The 24,502-nt window shown below is 40.6% G+C and overlaps 1 protein-coding gene across 1 annotated transcript in view; it reads left to right on the forward strand.

Annotated features, from left to right (window-relative positions):
• Nucleotides 1-23,372, forward strand: part of trip4 (thyroid hormone receptor interactor 4) — a 116,621-nt gene extending 93,249 nt beyond the window's left edge. The window contains exon 13 of the mRNA XM_079241422.1: nucleotides 23,068-23,372. Coding sequence (XP_079097548.1) covers nucleotides 23,068-23,132 — 65 coding nt within the window. The 3' untranslated portion in view covers nucleotides 23,133-23,372. The remainder of the gene's footprint in view (nucleotides 1-23,067) is intronic.
• The last annotated feature ends 1,130 nt before the right edge of the window (nucleotides 23,373-24,502 follow it).

Consider the following 24,502-nt stretch of genomic DNA (forward strand, 5'->3'; position numbering starts at 1 on the left):
CTTCTCACAGTGTGTATTTGTGTGCGCGCGCGTGTGCTTTTTGTGAGACCATGTAGCAGAGTGTGTGAGGAGAGAGTGCTTGCAGGGGTGTCAGCGGAGGTTTAAGATATTCAGCTTGCTGTCAGCACCGACACATTTCTCCCTCTGCACCGCTGCACAGATATGCAAATCCAACCTCCTCAGAATGCAGAGCACCAGATCAGCTTCAATTTATTCCATTCTGCTCTCTCCCTTTCCATGTACTCACCCTCCCTCCCTTCCTCTCTGTTCTCTCCACTCTCCCCCTCTCCTCTTTCTGCTGCCTTCCACTCCGCCTTTGGTTTTCTGTTTGGTCTTAGCTGCTCTATTCATGGCATCTGCCCTCGATGAGGAATCGTCGGGAGGTGAGAGGATTTCTTCTGAGCAGCTTGAAGCCTGAGCTTAGTGCAAAGAAGCGCATCATTCTTTCAATCTCGTACAAAGTACAAGAGGTGGAAGATTGCCGGAGTGTGTGCATTTGCTTACACATACTCTTACCTTTTGTGTGTTTTTGTCTTGGTGGTGTCCCAGATTGTGTGCATCGTGCACATGCACCAATCTACTCCTCTTTCTTTAGTTAATTACCAGCAATAGAATGCCATTGGCTTACATTGCAAGTGGTGAAACACAATTAGTCAGTTGCCAAGCCGCACTCTAAAAGGCTATCTCACCAACACACAGTGTCATCAGTAATCTAGTCTCAGCATAATCTAAATGCCAATGTCTATCCTCTGTGATCCATCCCCAGCCCACACTACATTTACATTCTAATTAGATGTGGCCAAGGCCGCTTTAGGCTATAAGGGCCCTCTTTAATAACATGGCTGTATTCACCTTTGCAGAGTCCCATTGCGGCTGTAGAAAAGTAGGCTACTCTTTATATTTTGTCCCTTTGACATTGTGGCTACTGAGGATTTGAGTAGGTTTGCAAAGCCCTCGGCAGCAGAGTGTGTGAAGCCTGACAAGAGGTTTTCATGTCTCTAGAGGCTGAATTATAAATGAAGAAGCAGAGATGGGGAGGCAAAGCAGGAATAAAATGCAAAGACTATACATATCACACTCAGTTGGTCTATAATTAGGCATAAAGGACATTTAGATGTTGTCTCCGTAGGATTTTGCAGGTTTTGTGTGTGTGTGTATGTGTGTATTTTCTAATGGTTTCTCAGTGGCTATGTGCACCATGAGGAATTTAGACATGTTCAAAATCATATTTTTTTCAGGTTTTGTTTTGTTTCTGTTAATAAAAAAAAAAACGTTGGGGGGGGGCTTGACTGGATCCTGTCCCAGCAATTAGCAGGCAAGAAGAAGAGTACACTGTGGACTGGTTGCTAGTCCATCACAGAGCCAAGGCAGAGACACACACAACCATTCACAATGCTAACACTCAATCCTAGGGAGAATTTAGTGTCCAATTACTCTATCATGCATGTGTTTGGACAGTGGTAGGAAGGCAGATTATCAGAGAGAAGCTAGAGAGGAACCCTCCCCTCCTCCTCTCCAACTGCAGTTCAAACCAAGGACCACTTTGCAGTGGGGCGGCGGTGCCAACCAGATCTCCGCCATAAAAAGCAACAACAAGCAGCACATATTCGCATGTGAAATTCTGGATCTGGTGTTTGTTTTTGGCATTTCACACCGCGGCGCTTTGCTGGATCAACATTGTCGTCTAGGTGTAATTAGCAGTTTGTTTTTTTATAGGAAAATTTCTCCCTTTCCAATTAGCTGAGACTTGACAGCTGTTTGAACAACTGGCATCGACGGGGCTTTTAGACTGTTTGAAGTCGATGCTTGTTTTGGGTTTTGGTGACAAAACATTGTTCTAACAAGATGATGTGATAGAAGCTAATGTGGAAAGAATAAAACATCTTCTGGATGACTGCCCTCATTTTCACTCTTGTAAGCGCTCCTTCATCGGTGGTGTGAAGCTTTAATACGGTACTAGATTTTATTAGCAGCTGTTTTGCTCGGGGTGATTGGTGGAATTTCCTACTGCAGGCCTGGATGTGTGGACTCCTACCTTGCCCGCCTTTGGGTGGTTTCTGTAGGTGATTTCCCCCTGGGGTCCTTAGTGGGGCTGCTCCTGGTGTAGATGGATCCCCAAGATATCATTTCCTCTTTTCAGTGTCAAGCCAGATGTTCATCTTCAAGAAGTTTACCATCTATCACATTTATTTACTGATGTTTCAGTTAAAGAGACACAGACTAAAAGTTGAGGAGGAGAAGGGGGGGGTTATCTGGTGCATCCCAGTTACTGTTGATTTGTTAAGGTTTAGACACAAAGGGATTTTTTTTATGAGGGGCTTAAGTTGAACAAAAGATCTGATCCTAGCTTGGTAGAATCTTATGGATTGGTATCTTATAAACACAATGATAGTGATCTGGACTAATCTGAATTATTATAAATGTGATTTTATTGAATTTTAGCTGGGGTCCGGGGATGGAGTAGTGTCTGGATAAGGTGGGCTCCAGCCCCACCGATATTATGAATAGGATACAGCAGGTGTTGAAATTGATGGATTATAATTGGATTACTTTAAATTAGTCTATAATTAATTGATTGAATTTGACTTTATCTATAAATTGCCTTTATAACAGCTTTTTGAAACGTGGTATGATTTCAACAAATCCCATGGTTATAAATGGTAAATATCCCCCGGAAAATTGTTCATTTTTTTGTTACATTTTGTTAAAGTGCCAAATAAGACCTCATATTTTAAAAGAAAAAAAGTCCTTCCTAACAATTTTTGTCATTGTTGGGGCTTTAAAGGGTTAAGTTGATGTGGATATTTGATGTCTTTAACTGTAGGTTTTATAGCCCTCTAATGAAAATGCTGCTCGACCCTTTTCTCAGAGTACAAAAGACAAATTGTCACAAGATCCCATAAAATATTCTGCTGCATAAAATCATACAAACGGCGGCTTTGCTTCCATCTGACACGAGACGAACTCCAGCAGGAGATTCATGGCATTTTATCTGAACACATGGAATATTTTATTCCCACCTTCCAAACTATTAATTGCTCATTATATTATATCATTTTAATACTGAGTTAAGAGAGATGCTGGCAACCCTGAGCACAGTCTTTTCATATTTTCCCTTGTGTATTATTGGAGCTGGATCTACCCATTCTGATGATTATGTAGTTTCGTTCAAAGAAATATATATTCACCTTTTTCTATTAAATCATTTAAAGATCAGTATTAACTTGGACATAGTTAATTATCTGGCAGAATTCTTAGTAGTTCAGCTTGGCTAAAACTAGCCTTGGATGTGTCCATTGTGGCCTCTAAGTTCCTCTTTGTGGTTCACTGTGTGCCTTCATGGTTAATAGATAATGGAGTATAGTGATATAGGGGAAGTGGAAAATGAAAATGCAAAACAGAAGGCCAATATATTCCCCGAGTCCATCCATGAGTTCAGTATTACACACGGCCACTAACAAATATCAACCCATAGTGGCCTTTGTTAGCTGATTAATCTTTTCTTTTTTCAGCTTTTAAAGGTTTAATCGTGTTTGCGACTTATTTCCTCGTTAATTTAAATTTTTATTTTTTGAAAGCCAATATCTGTTGTTACATTCAATCAATTTTTATTTGTGTTTTAGGAAAAAGTTTTCACATGTAATGGAAGTCAAAGAGATGTTAAGGTTGCTGGAGAACATCAGTCATGTCTATTAGCGTAGCTTTAAGCCTAAACCTTAATATTAGATCTATAAGGTGGATAAATTCTGTACGAACAAGATCCCAGAAGTCTTTACTCTTCTGGATCTTATTGCTTCAACACATTTTTGTTCTGGGAAGCTGAAAAGGTCTTGTTTTTTTTAAAAAAAAAAAAAAAAAAAAAAAGAGTCCCTGCACATGATCTCTCAGTATGTTTATGCTTTAAACAGCGTGTGATGGATTGCACAGCAAGCATTTCATTCTCATCTGCACCGCTCATGTTGTATTCAGCCGACTTTTCTGTGAATGAAAATCAGAACCCGGTGGTCTTGATGAGACAATCCACTTGAAAGGATAAATAATGAAACCATGTGCTGCTTTTCACACCACATAAAGCCTCTCCAGAGTTCCCGCCAAAGGGCAACACGAAGTGATGAAAAGTCCAAATGTAATCGCTCTGAAATTTTCCAGAGTTTTTGTTGTGAAATTCAGAGCTGCGTTTACAAGATATCTGCTGGTGATTAGAAGAAATATGTTACAATATGTGAGTAATTCCCTTGGTGTTTCTCTGCACTGCTGAGCTCCATTCCTCTCTGTAAATGACGGTTGCGCAGCAGCCGGCGTCGTATTGTAAGCGCCCATAAGACGGGTGATAGATAATCTGTGGTGCTCTGATCGTGTTTTTCAAGAATCAGTCCTGGCCGCAGGTGAATCTCACTCTCTCTGTTGCAGTACATTAGCCCAACCAGATCCCAGTTACTGATAAACTTTCCTGTTGAGTGATTATAGACTTCCCAGTAACTGTTCTTATGCAACCAGTGCCAGTGTTTCTTTGAATCTTGTGGTGTTTAACTAATTATACAATTAAGTAGAAAGGATCAGACATCAGTGATGTGACAGAGTAGGATATGTAACACATTGCCTCCATAGTGAATATCAATCTGTAGACGCTGTTAGGTGAGCAAATTTAAACAAAACTTTAAATAATTTCTTTCAAATATTTTCTTTATAACATGATTATGGTGCAGTGTACAACAGATAAAAGATGTGCAGGGAATGAAGACACTTTCTGCCACTGTCAGAACCTTGGTGTTAAAGATAAAAGACCGTAAACATACATTACTAGAAACAAACTGCACACACAGATGTATCACAAGCAGTCCAGCTGGTTTTAATCAAGCAAGTTAGCTCGTGCTTCAGGCTTTTTGTCACGGTTTGCATGTCTTAAGCGATCAAAGCCTCCATACTATATATTACTGTAATATTCTCATTTCGTCTTAATCATTTCACTGTGGTTTTAATACGTGTTATATGGTTACTATTAGGAAATGATGCTCAAAAAATGTTTGAAATGTTCACTAAATCTTTTATTAAACTATGAAGTGCAGGGGTCCTAAAATGTATCTGTGAGGAACCCCATGAGATTTTTACTGATTTGTGATTCCATGATGAGTTGATACTATTTATTTGGTGTGTTTTTCATTTTTGTTACATGCTGCTCCTTTTAAAGTAGTTTTCAGTGTTTTTTTGTTTGTTTGTTTTTTTATCTCAATTTAAAGCATTTGTCATTTCATTCATTTATGTGTTTTCGCAATGACTGTTTTAAATGACTGAAAGTCAGACGCAACCTATCTAACGGTGAAATTAATGAAAAGCTGCTGCTGGGAGGATAATCAAGGCTTATATTTGGTCATAAAACAATGAAGCTGCTTGCGATGGGTGACAGTTTCAGAAAGACTCACTGTTGGGTCACATGCAATTGTTCATCTTCCAAAGTTACACTGGGTAAGGTTACATTATGTTTTTTAATTCAGAAATTAATAATTTGGAATTAAATCATTCAGAATTTACGTATTATCCCACAAGTTTACATGAAGATAATTCTGAATGAAGGTTTACATGAAACACGTCCCTACTTGATTAATCTTTACAGCGGCGGGTTGTGAAGGGTTCTGATTGGACAGAGGGTGACGTATGACGTATACCGGAAATAAACAAAGTTGCCTCCCTGTTTCTCGTCTTTTCAGTCATAACTTGTAAAAACTACATAATAAGTACCAGATTCGCCGTTATTTTTATTATAAATTTGAAGTACCAGCTCAATACGAGCATAATACTTCCCATTTTGCAGTAACAGAGGAGAAGAAAGATAGACCACCGAACACAGGAGGCAAAATAACGCGCGTCATCGGGACAGGACAAGGTAACAAGCATGTGCACAACAACCAGAATGAACTTAGAGTGGAATGAAGGTTTACATGACAGAGGAATTAAATAGTTCGGAATAAAAATGCGAATAAACCAGCCACTCACATTAAGTAAATAAATGTGAGTAAATTAAGTAAATAAACATTAAGTTTATTTCTGAATAGAAATTAGCATTAGGAATTAAGTCTTTACACGGTCATTTTTCATCAGTTTAAATCGGAATTAACTTTTATTAAACAGGAATTAAAACTTCCATGTAAACATAGCAACTGTCTCCTCTACAACCCACATTTAGTATATGAGCAGCTTGTTTCATTATGACTGAAGTCTCAGGCAGTTACAAAGCTTTCAACATTTAAATAATGTATTTGTACTGCTTTAATTTTGCCTTTTGGGAATGTATAGGGCAGAAACACCAGTGAAATATTAGTAAAAGCTTCAAAACAAAAATTCAGTGAATGTTAATTTCTTAAGCTGGCAGAACTGAGCTTCGAGCAATCTTTGAAACATTCATTACTGATTTCCAGAGGACTAAGTAGATGCAATGAACTTTCAGTTTGCTTGTCTCTTTTTGACAGTCCATTCACATCTAATGTTGTTTGGCTGACAGACTTTGAACTGCTCAAACATGAGACGAACCCGCCTGGTTGTCTCGTTCCACAGGAAATTAAGCTACTGTTGGCAAGTTCTTTATCATGTATGTTTGCAGTGTGAATGTAGGTCAAGAGGGAAGCAAAAGTGATTACTGGAGCCATGTCATTGCAGGAGAAAAAGTCATTTTGAATTACAACACTTAGCATTGAGTTTGTAACTATGTTGTGACCATAATTAGACATAGCATTTAAGATCAGAAGTTTTAACTTAACCACTGTCCCATTTAGCGTAGGTGGATGTATTTATTTTGACACGCCAAATAGCCTCTGGCTTCAAATCAGTAGGTATACTGTGTGACACCGCTGTAAAACTCACTTCATGCTGATGCAGTTAGATTGATTACTGCTAACAGGTCTATTTCCCTCCATAAAACCAGTGTATTTTTTGCAAACCTCTGTGCTGTAAGAAGTTAGTTATTGCTATCCAGGCTTCCATGTACAAAACATTTAAACACTAAATATTTATGGCTTAACATTTAATTTATTTGCAGTAAAACAATAATGGGGAGATTTAAAAAATGTTCCCACCAGAAGTTTTGTGTTAATTACTAATACTAAAATACTTTCCAGGAGTCTGCCTCTGACAAGCTGAATAACAGTCTTCATGACTCAACAGCGTAAATTTTACAGATTCATAACCTCCGAGTCATGTCTGCTTTCTGTACCGTCAAGCCAGGGGTATCTCGGAGTGAAACAGGCTGAATTCTTCTTCCAAATTTTTTTCGCATCACTGCTTTTGCTGCTGGGTCATGTAAACTGGTGAGCAGAAGCAGCTGTCGCTTTGTTTGCAGTGGGTAGTTGCGCTTTCAGGTGAAAAGCAGGAGAAGTGGGACTAAAATCAGGATCAAATCACTACAAAAGTTGAAAAAATTATGCAGACTGTATCTGAATCTTGAGGATAGGGGGTTAAGGGATCTAAAGACGCATTACGTAACTTTTTAAAGCTCTGCAACCTGGTCTTGTTTGATGACATAGTTACATCTCTTGTGCATTTCTAGAGCCGCTGCTACCCAGCAGCTTCCCGAGGCTGAGAAACTGATGCTATACAACTTTTTTTTGTCTGGGACGCAACGTAACGTTTCGAAACTCAAGAAGATTAAAAGAAAGAAAGGGACAACATAGAGTCTTGGAAGAGCGTCTTTTGCTGGCTGTAAAGCGCTAATGGGTCAGGTAGGATGCAAGATAGATGGCAAAGTAGCCGTCGATAGGGAGCACATGACGGGGAAAATGGCAGAAGTTCTGTAGTGTGTCTTTAAGGGCACATCTACATCAACCTTTTTGATTGGAATGCTAGTGGGTTTGCTCGTAAAGTCAGCTTCGTTTATTGAGCTGTTAATGCGGCAAACAAATTCGGACTGGGATCAAAGGAGCGGAGCCGGTCCGCCTACAAACACGGGTCTCAATCTGCTTCAAGCCGACCAAATACAGGAAGTGCACTACAAAAAGAAACTCACTTCCTGTATTTGATGTAGTATTACATTATGGGTAAATACTTAGGGATCGCATTAAGAGTCCTCTGCCTCATCTGTTCTACTGCGTATATTGTTGCAGTGTATTTCTGCAGGATACTTGCAGAAGACAAAATTTAAAAAAAAAAAAAAAACAGCGATAGTTTTATGCTCCATGTTTAACTCGCAACTGGAAGAAACTGGGTTTCCTTCTTAACATGGGTCTTGACCTCTTTTGCTACATACTAGTGCAGCACCACCTTCGATGATAATGGGGAGATATATTATTCTCAGGGTTCGGCTTGTTTGACCAAAGTGCAGCGTGAACGCATCCCCCTAGAACTGAGGTGAGTCCCCAATTGGACCGAGTCTAGCAGATAATTCAGATTTGATTGCACCCTTAGTCATTTCCCATTCTTTGTAGTGGATTGTTTACTATCTGTACTGTGAGGGTTACCAAATACAAAGAACTGGAATTACATGCAGTAAATACTACTTCTCAGAGTATGACTCTAAAAACAGTGCATACCCGGTGTCAGGACACAACTTTCCATTTTACACACCGATCCCACAAATCCAGACTGCTCACTGGTGTTTTATATATGAAATATATTCCCTAAACGCCTGCCTTCTTTCTTGACAATTTAAACTATCAATATGCCAGCATTGCTCTAATTTCCTCAGTAAAGACGAGCACATAACCTAGTTCTTTTTACAGCTGTGCTTTCTGCACTCCAGAAGCAGTTTTCTCCGTGCATGAAGGACATATGCATGAATTAAGAAAAAGGTCCATTGAAATTTACCCTACAGGCTCAGCTGAACGGCTTTCTTAGATAACTGAACTACAAACATGCAAAAAAGAGCTGATGCTGTCTAAGGAAGATGCAAGATGTCTGAATATTTTCAAAGTGTAGACACACTTTTTCCACACTGAGTACATTAAATAAGGGTACCGTGCAATGTCTTAAATAGTCATGCATTATCCAAGAACAATTAAAGCACTGAATTGGAGAAATTCCCCGTCTGCTAACTTCCCAGAGTTCCCCATTTCCCTGATTCCTCATACGATCTGGTGCTTTAGGCGAGCTTCTATATCTAGAAGATGAAAGCATTGGTAAAGCTCTGAGGTTTATAACTAGTTTGTCGTCGGCTTCTTGCTTGCAAACCACAATCTTGATGAGTTTAAAAAAGAAAAGCAGCTTCAGCACCTTGAGCTTTAGCTTATCCACTATATAGCAAAGGTTAATAGAGGAGGACCATAAACCAACTGAAGTAAAGTGAGTGATAAATCTTTATAGAACTGATCACTGTAATAACAAAAGGTATGCAAGTCACTTTTCTCAACATCTTTTGATAAACTTCTTGGTTCAATCTCCCTTATTTTATGACTTCACCAGGAACCCTGAATAGAGTTTCGTGTTTTGAATTATTGGAACAACCAAAAACAGCATAAACATGATGCATTTTCCAGCTCTCAAGAACGTCTTAACCATGCAAACTCTAACTTTACAGTTAGCTAGGTTGACTGCCCCTGCAAGTACACAGAACAATAAAAAGCGAGCTGTGTCCTCTCCTCCAGCCTAGAGCGCAGCACTCCCATTGAGCTTAAACAGGCTGACTTACCAGTAATGTTGATCTGAGCCAACAAATGCCCACTGGAACTGTTCAGATGTTTGACACAAGACTAAATGCTGATTAAACACTTACCCAGTGCACTCAGGAGCCAGATGTTAGCCGGTTTTTCTGTCTGTTTTAAGAGGGCTACAGTTAGCCAGCAGGAAGTGAAGACACTTAAGGGAATACAGAAGCGTTTTTGCTCACAGTAAATGCAGGGGAAAAGTCATTTCCAACACTTTGTACATCAAGAGTGCCCAAGTCTGGTCCTCAAGAGCTACTAGCCTGCAACTTGTAGATGCAGCCCTTTTCCAACACATCTGAATCACACGACTGAATGCCCTCATCTACGTGTCAGTCAGCTCTGCAGATGCCTGGTAGCAAGACGCTCAATTGGTTGGTATAGTAAAGTATAGTAAAGAAATGTTTCCTGATAGCAGCTCTTGAGGATTGGGCTTTGTAACCTTGTCATACATTGTTATAACCCCCGCGTTTATGTCACCGTTTTGACATGGTAAATTTCTCTTTAGAAGACCTAACTAGTTTAATGCCGCTGCTGCCACAGTGTTCTTTGTTTTACCATGGCAACCTCCTTGACATGCTAATGCTTCAGCTTAAATGTAGATGACTAACACTGCAATAAAGCCATTAACAAGCCATAAAATTAACTGGCAGCACTGTTATTCATTCTGTTAGCATTAACAATTGATCATACACTGTAGTGCAGCTTTAAGCAGGTATAAGGGTATTTTAAGTGCTTGTTAATCTGTAGTTGTTAGCTATTATTATTACAACTCTGATGAGCACCGTGTTTAACAACATTCTCATTCCTTATCTGTTTCTCATGTGTAAAGTTGAGTGCTGGTAGTTGTTGAGGAGGACATTGATATTTTCAATGCTTTCAGCAGCTTTCAATGCTTATTTATGTAATAAAAGGTTGAATTTACTGGTTGTTTAAAATGATTATACTTAAACATATAACATGTTGGATCTGAACCAGTAATTATTTAGAAGCACCATTCAATGTATACTACTCCAAATAGCCTCACTGCTCCGCGTTCACCCATTAACCAACACCACCTTCACTGTCCCCGACTTGTCAGCCACTGGCTCTCTGGCGAGTTGTGACGAACTGTCATGTGCGTGACTAAACCAACTCAACGGTGCACTGTTGGTTGGAGAAATCACTCAGCCATTACAGCCCCTCAGTGTCTGTGAAAACAGCTTCAGGCAGGGAGGTTTGGACAGACCCAGAGATGGAGAGACTGTTTTCACTGCAGTGGGAAGTATGGTTGATGCGTCTGCCTAACCCCTTGCAAACAGCATGCCAGCACAAGTCTCAAACAGCACCTTCTCTATCCACTTGTAAATTCACTCGCTCGGCAGCACAGGAAGGGAATGTAAATTAGGTGTGACTAACAGCAAGATGAGAATCCAGGCAGTTTTTCCCCCCACTCCCCTCTTTCTGCTCTCCCCTGGCTACTGGGGGTTTTGTACACATCCACTTTCCTGCAGTGCTTGAGGCTGTCAGCTTGGTTTCACATGCAGAATGACTTCAGCTGGAGGTGTATGAGCAAAGCAAGATAAGGAAACAAAGATAAAAGGGCTGTGTTCCTGAGCTGAAGTCCGAATGGAGCCTTCAGAGAAGAGGGATTGGTTCTGTCATGAACCGGGAGACTTTTCACTCCACCCTCAAGATCATCGGATGCTTGATGGGCTGGCTGAAATATGGGAAATACTACTGCTGCGTGTGATTTCTCTGAAACGTTTAAGGCGCATTGACCTACCAACAAGCGCTGACACTGTTAAGTCAAAGACAGATATAGCCTGTTCCTTAGAGCCTCAGACCCCACTCGTTCCTGGTATTAGCATTTGGTAATCTGATCCCAAGTGAAAAGTTCCAAGTGCAGCAATTAACACCTGAATGCATTTCCACATGCAAGTGATATCCTTCTCTTTCTGTATGTAAATATTTAAGCATTACATCATTTCTGCTCTCAGGGCCAAACTTGATCAGAAGACAACAGAAAACCAGCTGGAAGACCATTAGTTTAGACGGAGCTCTTTCTGTTTGGATCAGGATATATTCTTATATCATGTGGCCATATTGTATATTTTCCACCCCCGAGTGGGAGTTGAGTTATCACAGGTCAATCCCCTGGGCATCGGCACCACATTTAAAATTAAAGAAAATCACCAAACTTTTGATTTGGACATTAGTTAGTACTTTTTTTTGTAATGTTAGGAATGTTTCTGTTCATTTAAAATACATGTAAACATGCTAGGCTAATGCTAATACTGCTTGGTTATTACTCCAGATGTTTAACTGGAGTCAAACTCTGCTCCTAATCCACAGTCCCTGACCTCTGGCATTGGTCAATACACAGAAGAAGGCAAGGCTGGTACAAGCAAAAGTAAAGCAGACAGCTCATAGTAGCGCTCCAGGGTGAGGAGTTAACATGGCGCTAATTTGCTGTTAGCTAAATGCTCTCTCGGCTGTTTTGGTGAGTGACGCACAGATGAACCAGGAAAAGCCAGATAACCCCCTCCATCTCTCGAACAAGGGCAGTGGTCCAAATAGAGGACCTAGTCGAGCTGTACCTGTATGCATGCAGTCAGACTGACTGATAATGGATGTGGTTTATTTGGAGTTCGTCTCACAGTCACAAACATGATGCCATGAATACGCACCATTACATCACAGCTATTTCAGTAACTGTTGGAAACAGCAGTGGTGGTGCAGTTGCTAATTTACCTTTTAGCCACACTTCTGGTGGAACTGTCAACACTTCATAGTCTCAGTAGCTTTTCACACTGATCCAGTTCTACATTTCAGATAAAATTACCAGACAAATAGCGGACAGATGGCTCCATCATTTACAGTTCTTCATCGCGATTATGTTTCCTACTTACTTTGGTCATCCCCATGTTTTTTTTCCTGTTTTCACTAAAACTGAACAGATTCCAGATAGATGTAAAGATGATCTCTATGGCATCTCCTTGAAAAATCCTTAAAATATTTCAGTAACGTCGCAGTTGGAATTTCTTCACAGAGCAAGCATGAGCATATGGGTTGCAAGAACAAAACAGGAGTGGGATTTAGCATAAATAGAGAAGAAGCTCCAGGAAACATACAACTGTGTGTGCAGTATATTCAGTCCATATGGCATATATGAACATTGATAATGGAAAATTAGCTGAATTTAGTTTGAATATGAGTAATTGTGAATTTTGGGACATTTAAAGGCTGACGTGAACTGATGAGGACTGAGAATGACAACATTCACTTGTGACTGTTGGCATGCTTAGAAAAAATAATGGACCTGGTGAGGTTTGGATCTAAAAACACCTTAAAAATCAAAACCAGTCTGACTGTTACCAGGACTCCACATTAAAAGTAAAACATGAGGGCTCTTCAGAGCAGTTTTTAACCTCGTTTCAGCGCCTCTCTCCTCTGAATCAGCTTTGAGTGCCCGAGCAAGCTGTCTCCACCTGGCTGACTGACAGCAGGGATTTTCTCTGAACAAAAACAGTTTTACATTAGGCTCAGCAGGAGGAAATTGATGTTGTCATGTATGTGTTCACTGAGATATATACGGTTTTGCTATACAGCAGGCGAGGACGAAAATGCAGAACACATAAACACTGAGAGATTTGTTTGATTTGAAACATCTGGCTGCTGAGTTGAAGCTTCACTTTTTTTTTTTCTTTTTTTTCTTTTTTGCCCCATAAAGGTAAAGACCTGGGAGTTTGACGTGTCATTGAGTTAGTTCGGGCTGGAAAATCATATCTGGTCACTCAGAAGATGGGATTGATAAACATCAGGTACAACTCTGAAATTAACTTTAGAAATTTTACAAAAACGGTTTTGAGCAGTTTTTAGGGATTTTTGTCTCCATGGTGAAGAGTCGGGCTTTGCAGCGGGTGCACAAAGAAAAGGAGAAAAAAAAATCTGCAAAATACCATTTATTCATTGTCACTACGTCTAAATTCTAGCAGTACATCTTGCCATGTCATTGGGGCTTTTCATTCTGAACTTCTCTCTCTGTCTGGATCACTTTCTTAAAGCAGATTTGAGTTGGGTTATTGATGGTTCCCATTGGGAGTCCCTGAAACAGACACTGTTGAAGTTGCTCCAGTCGATCACATCGCTGGCGGTGCTCCATTTTTATCTTCCTCCTTCTGTGTCATCATTTGTAGCCACGAAGTAATTTCCTCATCTCACAGTGTGTCTTCAGAATTTGTGTCAACATGTGGTTAAAGCCTGAAGTGTATGCAGAGCTGGTCCAGGTTTATTATTCGGGTGCTTTGAGAATGGCCTTTCATAATAATAATAATTTAAAAAAAAGATGCAATAAGAATCCAGAGGTTGTCCTTTTTGTACTTTTTCTTTTTATCTGACGATGCGTAGGCGGCTCTCACAGAAACAGCAACAGCAAGCAGCCAATTATTCCTGTGATTATTATTGCAAGGAAGCTGATGGACCTGCATGTTATTGATGTCAGGGAGGATTCAGTGGACCTCTATTTCTATCTAATAAATACTCTTTGCTCTGCTGCCCCTGGATTTTCAAGGGATTATGTGCGAGCGCTTTACATCAGCAATGAGCTCTGCTCTCCCATTATGTGTAATGGGAATAGTATGCATGCAGTCATATTGTTAATATGGAAGGAAGAGTTTCCAAGTTGACTGAATGTGTGATTGTCTATGCAGCTCAGCGTGTGTGTTTTACAGTCTCGATGATGGAGCTGGCCCTCTGCAGACAACCTGTGCTTATTTCATAGCCTTCTCCCCAGCTGCAGCGTGTGGGCAATAAACCTCTCTCCAGCAATCTCCAAACAGTGCAGCAATCAATGGGAAATTATCTCAGCCAATCGATGGTCCAGCCTTTCTGTTTCTGCCTCTCTCCACCTCTATCGCGCCCCCCTTCCCAACTCTCGCTCTCATCTCACTTCTTCTTCTCCTTATCCCTTGTGTCTCATTTTTGCTGTCTCTGTTTTTTTCCACCCACTTCTCCACCACACCCCCTTCTCCCCCTTTCCCCCTTTCACTTGCACTCCCTCCAGCTCTCGACTCCACAGCACCTATTTTGAAATGCGACAGCTCAGCAGCTCCAGAGCCATTAACAAAAGTCGCTTTCACACATGGAATATTTAACATTGCTGGATTGACTTTGCTGGTGATTATAGCGAGCCTGACTTGTTGTTAGACCCAGCCACTGCGCTCCGTCATGTTGTACTTAGTTGTCAGGAGCTAGAGGCACAAACCTCATTATTTTTTTCCATGCTTTTGCTTCAGGATGTACTTTAATAAGTTCAGAGAATAGCCTGAAGGGCACTTCTTAAACTGTTGCTTTTCATTTTGCAGGAGAAAAGGAAAAAATAACGTTGACTTTAAAGCATTGTAAATGCTCAATAGCCATTCAATCTGAGATCACACCGCCATGATTACCCCCCCTTCCCTTTCCCTTTCATTGTGTTAGCAATGTTCACCTTTAATTGTTCACACTGCATCAAAGCAACATGCTGTTTTCATATAGCTTGTTAGATAATCAGCTGCAAAACTAAAGAAGTGATGTGTGTGTTCCAGCGTACCAGCTCCCCACTTCAGAAAAATGTCAATGCATCTCTCCCCCCACTGCTGACAGAAATAAATCCTGATTATAGTATCAGTGGAGGCATGTCTGTGTAAAAGTAGACGTTCATAGTTGTGCATCCACAAGGAGTGATCTGAAGATAAAGTGTTTGTCATCTCATATGCTCTAGCCTTTTAGCGTTTAGGTTTGCTGTCGTGCTGTAGTTTCAGCCATGATGGTGACCGGTGCTGTGTGGGAAAAAAAAAAAAAAAGCAGAGCTTTCTGCCACAAGCACGGTTAAGGAACATTTTCCCTGCATGCAACAGCTTGACTCGCCTGTCTTTTGGCTTTCCTTCTTGGATAGCACCTGGTGCTTTATTTTTAGCATCACCTTGGTTGAGGTTTCAAGCAAGCTGAGACAACACTAAAAGGTGATTGGTCAGACAGAAACATCATGGGAATTGTCACATCTACACAAACTGACAGCTTCTTTGTTGTAAGAATGAACTCCTGCACACATCAGCATGAAGTCAGGAGCCAGTTGCAGGTTTCCACAGCGATGGGCAATTTCTTTCTGAGTGGTACGAGCAGATGTTTGCCCTGTCCTTCGGTGTAGCTGTATCACACTCTGTCTGTCCTGGGCTCAGCTCCCCGAATGTGTTGAATGGTTTCAGTTTCCAGAACAAAACAAAGGAAACAAATGCAATGAAGGGAGTGGAGCCTTCCGCAGAAAAGGTAGTTTATGTGGTTGCCATGTGTGTGCATGCAAACTAACTGGGACGTTACAAATGCACACATAACTCTGTTCATACAAGGATCATCCATCCATCCATCCATCTATTCATCATCCATCCATCCATCCATCTATTCATCATCCATCCATCCATCCATCTATTCATCATCCATCCATCCATCCATCTATTCATCATTCATCCATCCATCCATCCATCCATCCATCCATTCATTCATGCATCCACCCATCCATCCATGCATCCACCCATCCATCCATCCATTCATTCATCCATCATCCATGCATCCATCCATGCATCCACCCATCCATCCATGCATCCACCCATCCATCCATCCATTCATTCATCCATCATCCATGCATCCATCCATGCATCCACCCATCCATCCATCCGTCCATCTGTCCGTCCTGCCGTCTTTCCGTCCGTCCATCCATCCACCCATCCATCCATCCATCCATTCATTCATGCATCCACCCATCCATCCTTCCATCCATCCATCCACCCACCCACCCATCCATCCGTCCGTCCATCCATCCATCCATCCATCCATCTTTAATATATTATAGAAGTTTGGATAATGGCACTTCCCACTTTTCTTGTGCTTTTTTGTTTTGTTTTTTTGAGTGATAGATTGGTTCAAATGCAAGCATAGTTCTGTGTGTGTGTGTGTGTGTGTGTGTGTGCGTGTGTGCGTGTGTGTGTGTGTGTGTGTGTGTGTGTGTGTGTGTGTGTGTGTGTGTGTGTGTGTGGAGTGAGTGGGTGGGGGTTTATTATATATTTTGGCAGAGGTTTGTCACAGAGGAACCCATTGGACTCAACGGTGACATTTATAAAAAAAAAGGATTCACGGTTTTGCAGATGCAGAAACATTGAATTGCCAAAACAAGAGTGAATACTGAACCCGGATTCACCAGGTGGCAATGACTTAATAAATGCTAATGCTGCTCCGTGCCAGCTGGACATAGGCACCTCCACCATAAAACACTGATATACCGCTGTTCTATTCTCAGCTGGTTGTATTACTTCCAGATGGTTAAATGATTCATGAGTGGATTTTTTTTTTTAAGTGCAGAACTTGTAGCAGTGTCTGCAGCTTGAGAGTCATGGAAAGAAATTATGTACGCACTTACCAGACACTTGATTAGATACACCTGTCTGGTCGCTTGTCAACACAAGTAGCTAACCAACCAATCACATGCCAGCAGCTCAATACATTTAGGCATGCGAACATGACAACTTGCCGAAGTTGAAAGCATGTCTCAGAACTGGGAAGGAAGGGGATTTCAGCAACTTTGTTGGTGCCAGACAGGCTGTTCTGGGTATTTCAGAAATTGTTGATCTGCTGGGATTTTCACACACAACTAGCTCAAGGGGTTTCCAGAGAATGGTCTGAAAAGGGAAATATCCTCTGAGCTACAGTTGTCTGAATTGAAATACACTGTTGATCACAGGAGAATTGACAGACTGGTTGGAGATTATAGACAGGCAACAGAAAGTTAAATGATTCCAACCAACTAATGCAGAATACCACCTCTGAACACAACACGTCCAACCTTAAAGTGGAACTATTATGTGCATTTCAGGCTAATTTATTTTTATTTCTGAGACCAGAAGGGCTGGGATTGATCAAGTTATTGTCACAAATGGCTTTATTTACTTCAGACCGACCCTCTCTATAGGCTGTCAGATCAGCCTGTGGGCAAAATGAGTGGATTGAGACTCTTCCGCATTAAGCCCCGCCTCCCGCCACTGCACTACGTAGGGAGCGTGCACCGCACCTGCTTCTGCCGTCATCTCATAAACAGAAGGATTAGGCTAATATGAACTCAATAAAAAAAAAAAATAATACAATGTCAACACATAGCATACAGCCCTACATGTTGGAACCTGAATCAGACCCTGAAAACGAAGTGGAAAACAGCAACCCACAGCAACTAATGCAGCAGGATGTCTCTCTTTGGTAAACTCACCAGCCATCGTTGGAAATAACTTTATACGACGTTTTCCACCCGCCTGACGTATTTGTACATGCCCTTGTTAACCAGTAGAAGGTAACCAATCACCGAACCTTATCCCCCGGGACGTCACAAGGATTTCCAATTAGAAAAAAACTCTCTAAAACGACGCGTTTTTCGTCGCCATGGAAACCGAACGGAGAACGGAGAGAGTGCTGGAACTCAAACTCAAATATGCATTTAGGTGATAAAAAACAGTGTCGTTCACATGTCTGATGAGGATTCAACACTGTAACACTGTAGAAAGCTCAGAAAACTCCAAATACCATAATAGCACCCCTTTAAAGCAGATGCACCACACCGGGGGTCACTCCTGTCAGATAAAAACAAGAAACTCAGGCTTGAATTCAACAGGATTAACCAATAGAAGATTAGAAAAACTTTTCTGGTCTGAAGAGTCTTCATTTCAGCAACATGCAGATGGTAGGATCCATTATGTCACTTCATACTATTGCTGGTGTAATGTAATGGTAGTTTCTTGGGATACTTTAGGTTTCTTAGTATCAGCTATTCTATTCTACAGTCATTTAGCAGACGCTTTTATCCAAAGCGACATACATACACACTCATACCACGATAGGCACATCGGGTGCCAATATAGGGTTCCGCGTCTTGCCCAAGGACACTCTGGCACATAATTGAACTCCCAACTTTCCAGTTACGAGCTAACTGCGCTCCCTCCTCAGCTAAAGCTGCCCAGCTGTGTATCATTTAGTGCCACAGCCTGAGAAGTGTAGCTGACTGTGTCTATTCCTTTGTCAAAGCAATGTACCATCATCTGATTGCTCCATCCAGTTGGACCATGCACCATGTCGCAAAGCTCAAATCATCTCCAGCAGCTTTCTTAAACATGACAATGGAGTCACTGTACTCCAATAAGCTCAGCAGTCACCAGATGCTAATCTACTAGAGCACCTTTGGGATGTGGTAGAAACTGCAACTCAATGTAAAATGAGAGATGTTTTATGATGATATCATGTCAGTATGGACAAAAATCTCTGATGAATGTTCCCAGCACATTGTTGAATCTATTCCATGACTAATTAAAGCAGTCCTGAAGACGAAAGCGGGTCCAACCTACTGCTATCGAGTTGTACCTTAAAACCTGGCTGGTTAGTGTTGGTATGATTTCCTTTCCTCCTCAGACATTACTATGCTGTATTTCAATTATTCTTCTACAATGAGGCATGACAACTTCATACACATTGCATTTAGATTGCAGAGCCCTTAGCTATCCTTGAAGATGAAGAATTTTTCACTATGATAGGTATTCACGAGAGGCTAATGTGCTGACACTGACTAAGTGCTCGTTCTCTAACTGTTTGTTTTGACTCTGATAATCAGTTTGTTTGCACGTATGCTGATGCACAACATTTCACAGAAATGTCACTGGGTCGTGACAAGAAAAATTGCTGCTGCGAATTTTCCACAGTATCGATTCCAGCTCTTACTTCCAGCACAACAGCCATAACGAGGCACGAGAGGACAGAAGCAGTTCAGCGACTGGGAGTGTTAGCACGCTTCCCAGAAGAAGAAGTCTGCTTGTACTGGCAAAACAACACTCCACCTCCCGACTTCTCCTGGGTACAGCTGACATCTCAGGATTTTTATGATAAGAGTTATTTCCCTCTTACCATCTAATATTTATTTCCCCCTACTTCACACGCTACTCTGGATCTACTCCCATGACCTTGTCTTTTAAATCTTTCTTCAAAAGAAAAAACTTTTAAACGTACAATCCAGTTAGGCTGAATGTATCATTAAAGTAATCTTGGAGAAACCCTTTGGCAGCATTCGGCCAAAGAAAATTCCGGAGGGGTTTCTATGCCTAAGCGGTGCTCTCTCCTGGCAGAGCAGACACACACTGACAGCTGTTCAGCTTGGAAATGGTGAGCTAACATCACTTCTACTAAACACCTTGTTTATGCTGCTGCTACCCACAGAGTTCAGCTATAACGTGACAACATGAAAAGAGAGCACAAGTGACAATCACCACTCCTGCCTGTCACACTCGTATCACCCCCCCCCCAACACCACCACCATCACCTGTCCCCTCCACCTCAGCTCACTAATACTGCAGTTTGACAAACACGAGGCTTGTGTGTGGCTGTGAGACACAGGGTTATTATTTGTTTTGCAGTTCAGGGCAGGGTCGACACGGGTTATCGAAACCTCGCAGAGGTTGTTCTGCAGAAAAGGACAAAGTGCCAGAGCATAGCTTGTGAGGAAAAGCTCTAATGGAGAAATATGATTAATACTGGGGGAAGCTGTATTGGCAGAGATAGGTTGTAGTTACGGTAGATTAGGAGGTCAGCTTTGGTCAGCGGCTGCGACGGTTTTGTTTACACACCATAGCCACAAGCATGTGTATAAATAGCAACTTGCTAAAATCCCTCCTTCGGATTCTCAGCTGTTTCATCTTTGCAAATGTCCTCATCTGAGGATCATGTGAAATTTGTAAGCGCCACGTTATGCATGCATGGAAATTAACAGAAGATGTGGGTTTTTACAGCTTCAGAATGACAGTCTGCTAATCAGCTGTGCAGGTGCTGTTAGCCGGCTACACGATCTGAACAGCTTGATAACAGAATAATATTAATACATTTTATTTGAAAAACGCCTTTCAAAACACACAAGGACTCTGTACAATAAAAAACAAAAGCAAGAAGCATAAAAAAAGAGTAAAAGAAGAGAGAATTCATCACTGGTGCGGACATGCTCAGACACCAGATTTCCTTGTTCATTATGAACAGATTCTTTTACGTCACATTCCCCACTAAGAGGTAATTAGACTATCGCTGCCGATTCCCTTAAATAGAATTAGTTAATATACTTATTGGTTCATGATCAATAAAAACACAATACCCCCTCCGCTGTTTAATGTATTCTTAACACAATCAGAACCTAAATTAATCAGAGGACATACATTGTATTAGCTGAGTAATATTGTTTTTGCAGCTTATTGGTTTGAAAATACTTTTGTTTACTTTTTTTTTTTTTAATAAACTTTGATTTTGCATTTTTGTGATAATTATACAATTCTGTATCCAATTAAATCATGAAGAATTCCAATTTTTTTGTACAAACAATCATTTCATGCTGATGGACTGAACCCATCTACTGTATAATGACTCGGAAGTTTGAGTTACAGTTTGATGTGAAAAAACAAGAGATTCCACATAAACAGCAGCAACATTTTCCTCTTATTTAGTTAGATCAGTGTTTGCATCCTCACATCTTCAAGGTCATTGATCATAAGTCATTTCCAGAACAAGCTGCATCAGCATATTTGATCATTTTTAACTAAACAAGCTCTGCTTTTGCAGTGAGGTGCAGAAAGCGATCACAACTCCAACAAATAAGAATTCAAGAAACACAGTTCAAAGTTTAAATGTATTAAAAAACATTCTACAGATGATGATAAGAATAAATGAGGATATAACTAAAGTAACAAAACATTAAGAAGAAATATTTACTACATTGTGGATCACATGTTGACCCACTAAAACATACCTCCAGCCCTTCAGTGCAGCCTTGTTTTCATTGGTGTCATTGGAAACAAAAGTAATGAAGTTCACTGGGAAGACAGTAAAACTTTGCTTTTTCACTTTTCTCTACTTTTCCTACTTTTCTTTTCCCACCGCATTATCTTATCAGCAGATAAACGTCTTAAATAACATTTTGAATCGCCAGCCCAGATTATAAATGAACACTTATGCTGATGACACCATCTTGTCAACCACTGACAGATTACTGTACAGTAACTTTAACTATTCCTTCTTTTTATTATTTTTCCCAATATCAAAATGCCAAACATGTTTGTTTTTTTTTGTTTTTTTTAAATGTTTTTTAGATCATCCTTTTCAAGCCAGGATGTTCCTTTGTGACGCAATCATGTCAACTTTGAAAAGATAAAAGCGGGGTAAGGGTGGAAGTTGATCTGCCACTGATGCGTCTCTGAGCTGTCGAGGGAGGAGGTAACAGAGGCTCCATGTGTCTGACAGTAAACCTGCATCCTGGAATATAATGCTAAGTGTTGCTGTTAAGTAGATCATTGAATGACAGCAGCTTGATGTGTGTTATGGCAGGCACTGATGCCTCACAGATCTGCCTCTGTATGGTGTCTGTCATTTACCAATATGAGCAGCAACACGCTAACTTGATGTCTTTTTTCTTTTTACATCTGTGAGGCCCAATCAGCATGTGAAAAGGGCTGTAGAAAATTAACTTTATTTTCTGTTGATTTCCAATGTGGAAACAAAATAATCATACAGAAATGGAGAGTCATGAATAACATAAATAGCAATGCACACACACATTCATATATATATATATATATATATATATATATATATATATATATATATATATATATATATATATATGTGTGTGTGTAAGAGCATGCACAACCTTTCAGATTTGGTAGGAAAATTCATATTTTCCCTTGAAATCAAGTAGTGAAATACAGTCCAGCATAAAAGTGATCCTTGTAGAGTGGTTGTTTCATTGGAACCATCAAACAGACCACCATGTTTTCTGCATTTGATTATTGATATGACGCATCTGTCAACACCCGTCAAATAAAGGATGATGTTTCCACAGTGCCACTTATCCTGTTTGGTGGGTTTAATTAGAACATGTGTGAAGGTGATGACAACTCTGATGACTAAACTGTCTTAATTTAAAGTGGAAGGTATCCTACTTGTTCATCATTTACAAGATCTGTGTACTTGTAGTCAAGTTTTATCAGCTGGTTTCTGTTGGTTTTGTTTTTTTTATCAGTTGGCTCGTATATACTGTCTGTTTTTGTGTAGTTTTTGTTGCGATTGGATCACACTAAATCTACATCTGTGCTGTCTAATTAAATTCAACTACACCTTATTTTATTGCTAACAAAAGCCGTCGCCTAATCTGGCTTTGCTGTGGAATAAAAGGTCTCATTGGTCTTTTACTTCATCATCTCCCTGTCTCTGTGCATCAACCCGAGGCGGCCTGTAATCAGCAGGCCTTGAGCTCTCAGAAAGGTCATTCTGTCCCTTTGATGGTGTTTTGATTCATCCCTTCCTCTTCTCTCCCCTCCCACCCTTCCCTTCCCTTCCCTTCCCTTCCTCTCCCTCTGTCTCACAGGGAAGCTGGAGAGTCACTACCACCAGGGTGCCAAGAAGGGGCTGGTCCCATCAGCTGCAGAGTGATGCTGGAGGAAAAGCTCAGGAGGAACATGGCAAATGATCTTTTCTGAAAGCAGGTCTTAATTTGTGCTGGATCCTATTACCAGTGTTGGCTCGGTCTTTGGTTTATTCACTCGCATTTGCTTTTTGCATAAGAAATATTGGTTTAAACTCCCATTAAAAAGATACACAATGTGTACAATTATTTTTGACAAATTTCTACATCATGCCTTTTCTTTGTAATTGTTCACATAAATAAAAAAAAAAAGCTGCTTCTCCTGTGGCGTATACGCTTGATTTGTCCATGAAAACACTTGTTTTCTTTGCCTTTAAATGAGCTCTTATGTTCAATGAAATATCAAAGGAAAATGATTTCAGCTTTATCTTTTTTTATCAATAACTTAACAGCCACAAGAGAAATCCTGTTTAGCTCTCCTCCTTCGAGGCAAGCCTGTCATTACCCTTTTCACACTCAGGGCCACATTTACACCAACAATAGCACTCTGTTTAAAAGAAAAAGCAAAAAAAAACAAAAAACACACAGCCTTGTCATTAGTTTCAATGAGACCATTTCATTACAGCAGCAGGAGGGACTGCGGCTGAGGGCAACAACCAAATAGGAGGAGGGGAAAAAAAAGAGAAGAATATCTGGAAATTGTTGTCCCTGGCTCAACGCTGCAGTCCAGCCTCACCGAGCAACACTCCTTTGACTACATGCAGATTAAATGCATTGTGCTGTTTGTTTTAGCGTGTTGCGCTAATTGTTTTATTTGCCTCCCCGTCGTCCAGCAGAAGGAAAACATGATTGCTGCAAGGATCATCTTTCAGAGTTGTAAAATCTTTTCTTTGGCCTGTAACCGCTGTCTGATCAGCCCTCAGACTTATGGAGTCACCTTATGTGGAATTTCATCTCCTCTCTCTGAACATGCAGCAACATGCAGTCGCTGAGGAGAACACTTGGATGCTGGGATGTTTTCAGTCTAAATAGTGTGTGTTATCGGGCTTGGGTCTGTCCTTCCTGTTCACCCCTACGCTGCTTCAGACCGGTTTTTGTTTTTCAACTTGCTGAATGTTTGTTGCTTTTATTGATTTATTTTGTATACCATCCTTTATTACTTCTAATGTGCATATGTGCAGTTTTGTGGTCTCATGTATAAAAAATGTTCTCCAATTTGTACTTGCTCTTGTAGTCATAAAATCAGTTTTTACAGCGTGCTTGGATCTAATGTGAGCAACTTAAAGGAATTTGTAAGAACCATATTCAACTCGCACACCTGTGGTTTCTGCTTCTGAAAATAAGTGTGTATTGAAGCAAAGTACCTTTTATAAAAAGGTTTTATCAGAACTAGCCAGGGAAGGAGCGAGGAAAGTTTTCTTTGGTTTATGGCAATGTT

The sequence above is a fragment of the Telmatherina bonti genome (genome assembly GCF_933228915.1).
Source record: "Telmatherina bonti genome assembly, chromosome: 1".
Lineage (NCBI taxonomy): Eukaryota > Metazoa > Chordata > Actinopteri > Atheriniformes > Telmatherinidae > Telmatherina > Telmatherina bonti.